The sequence below is a fragment of the Protobothrops mucrosquamatus genome, unplaced genomic scaffold, assembly GCF_001527695.2.
Source record: "Protobothrops mucrosquamatus isolate PMUCROS unplaced genomic scaffold, P.Mucros_1.0 scaffold3682, whole genome shotgun sequence".
NCBI lineage: Eukaryota > Metazoa > Chordata > Lepidosauria > Squamata > Viperidae > Protobothrops > Protobothrops mucrosquamatus.
In genome coordinates, this window is record NW_015389639.1 from 126,946 (window position 1) to 128,227 (window position 1,282).

General features: G+C 52.2%; 1 protein-coding gene across 1 annotated transcript in view; it reads right to left on the reverse strand.

The window, feature by feature from the left end:
• LOC107298061 (importin-4-like) overlaps positions 1-1,282 on the reverse strand; it is a gene marked incomplete at its 5' end in the record, with an annotated part of 26,744 nt that overhangs the window by 14,114 nt on the left and 11,348 nt on the right. Inside the window, one exon of the mRNA XM_029286444.1 lies at positions 216-334. Within this exon, the coding sequence (XP_029142277.1) occupies positions 216-334 (119 nt within the window). The remainder of the gene's footprint in view (positions 1-215; positions 335-1,282) is intronic.

Consider the following 1,282-nt stretch of genomic DNA (forward strand, 5'->3'; position numbering starts at 1 on the left):
CGTTAAGCCGCTTTCCTCCATACCGTGGTAACTTTGTACGGTCACTAAAGGAACTGTCGTAAATCGAGGACTACCTGTACGAGCTCAGAAACTGGGAAGGAGGGAAGCAAAACTCGCACTCGTGTCCCGTCCCACGAAACAAAGGCCGAATTCGAATTTGGGACACCCCCCCTCATAAACCCTCACACACACCCCTCCCAGGACGAGAAAGCTACCCCAGGGGGTCCGAATCTTCTTCCTCTTCCTCGTCCGTAAGCGTTTCCTCTCCTTCCACCTCAGCCTCCTCTTCCTCGTCCTCAAAGAGCAGGAAGGAATTCCCGGAATCGAGGGGGGCCTGGGAGAAAGGAAAGAGCGGCTTCAGTTAGCGACGATCCACCCGTATTTGTAAAAATGTCGCCGCAGCAGCAGCCGTGTCGCTTCGAATCCCGAATCGACAAAAAACAGCCCGCGGAAACACCCCCCCCCCAAGATGGGCTCAGGAATTGAACCCGGGTTTGAGAACTTTCTCGGGCCATAAATCGACTCCCGAGATTTAAGATCCGGTTCCCCGCGGACGGAAGTCAAAAATCAAAAGGGTTTCCTGCCTGAGCAGGGGGCTGGACTAGATGACCTCCAAGGTCCCTTCCAACTTTATTATTATTATTATTATGATGATGATGATGATGATGATGTCGAGTTTTTTAAAAAAAGAACAAACCCCAAAAAGAAGCTTGTGTTTTATTTAGCAAATTCAGCAAAGGGCCCTCTGGGCGACACAAGCGGGATGAGAAGAATGGATAGAAGAGAAGGTGTGTAGGTCGGTTTTGGACCGTGGGGTCCTGGGTGCTCTCTGAGCTTGGTTGTTTCCTTGCAGACGTTTCATGACCCAACTAGGGAACATCATCAGTGCTAGAAGGAGTGGGGTTTGCAAGGAGGAGGAGGAGGAGGAGGGGTGTGTGTGGAGGAGGAGGAGAACTGAGGGGTCCCTGGTGCTTTCTGAGCTTGGTGGTTTTCTTGTAGACATTTCATGACCCAACTAGGGAACATCATCAGTGCTAGAAGGGGGGAGGAGGAGGAAAAGGAGGAGGAGGAGGACTGTGGGATCCTTGGTGCTTCTCTGAGCTGGGTGGTTTCCTTGCAGACGTTTCATGACCCAACTAGGGAACATCATCAGTGCTAGAAGGGGGGAGGAGGAGGAAAAGGAGGAGGAGGAGGAGGAGGAGGAAGAGGAGCAGGAGGAGGAAGAGGAGGATTGTGGGGTCCTTGGTGCTCTCTGAGCTGGGTGGTTTCCTTGCAGACATTT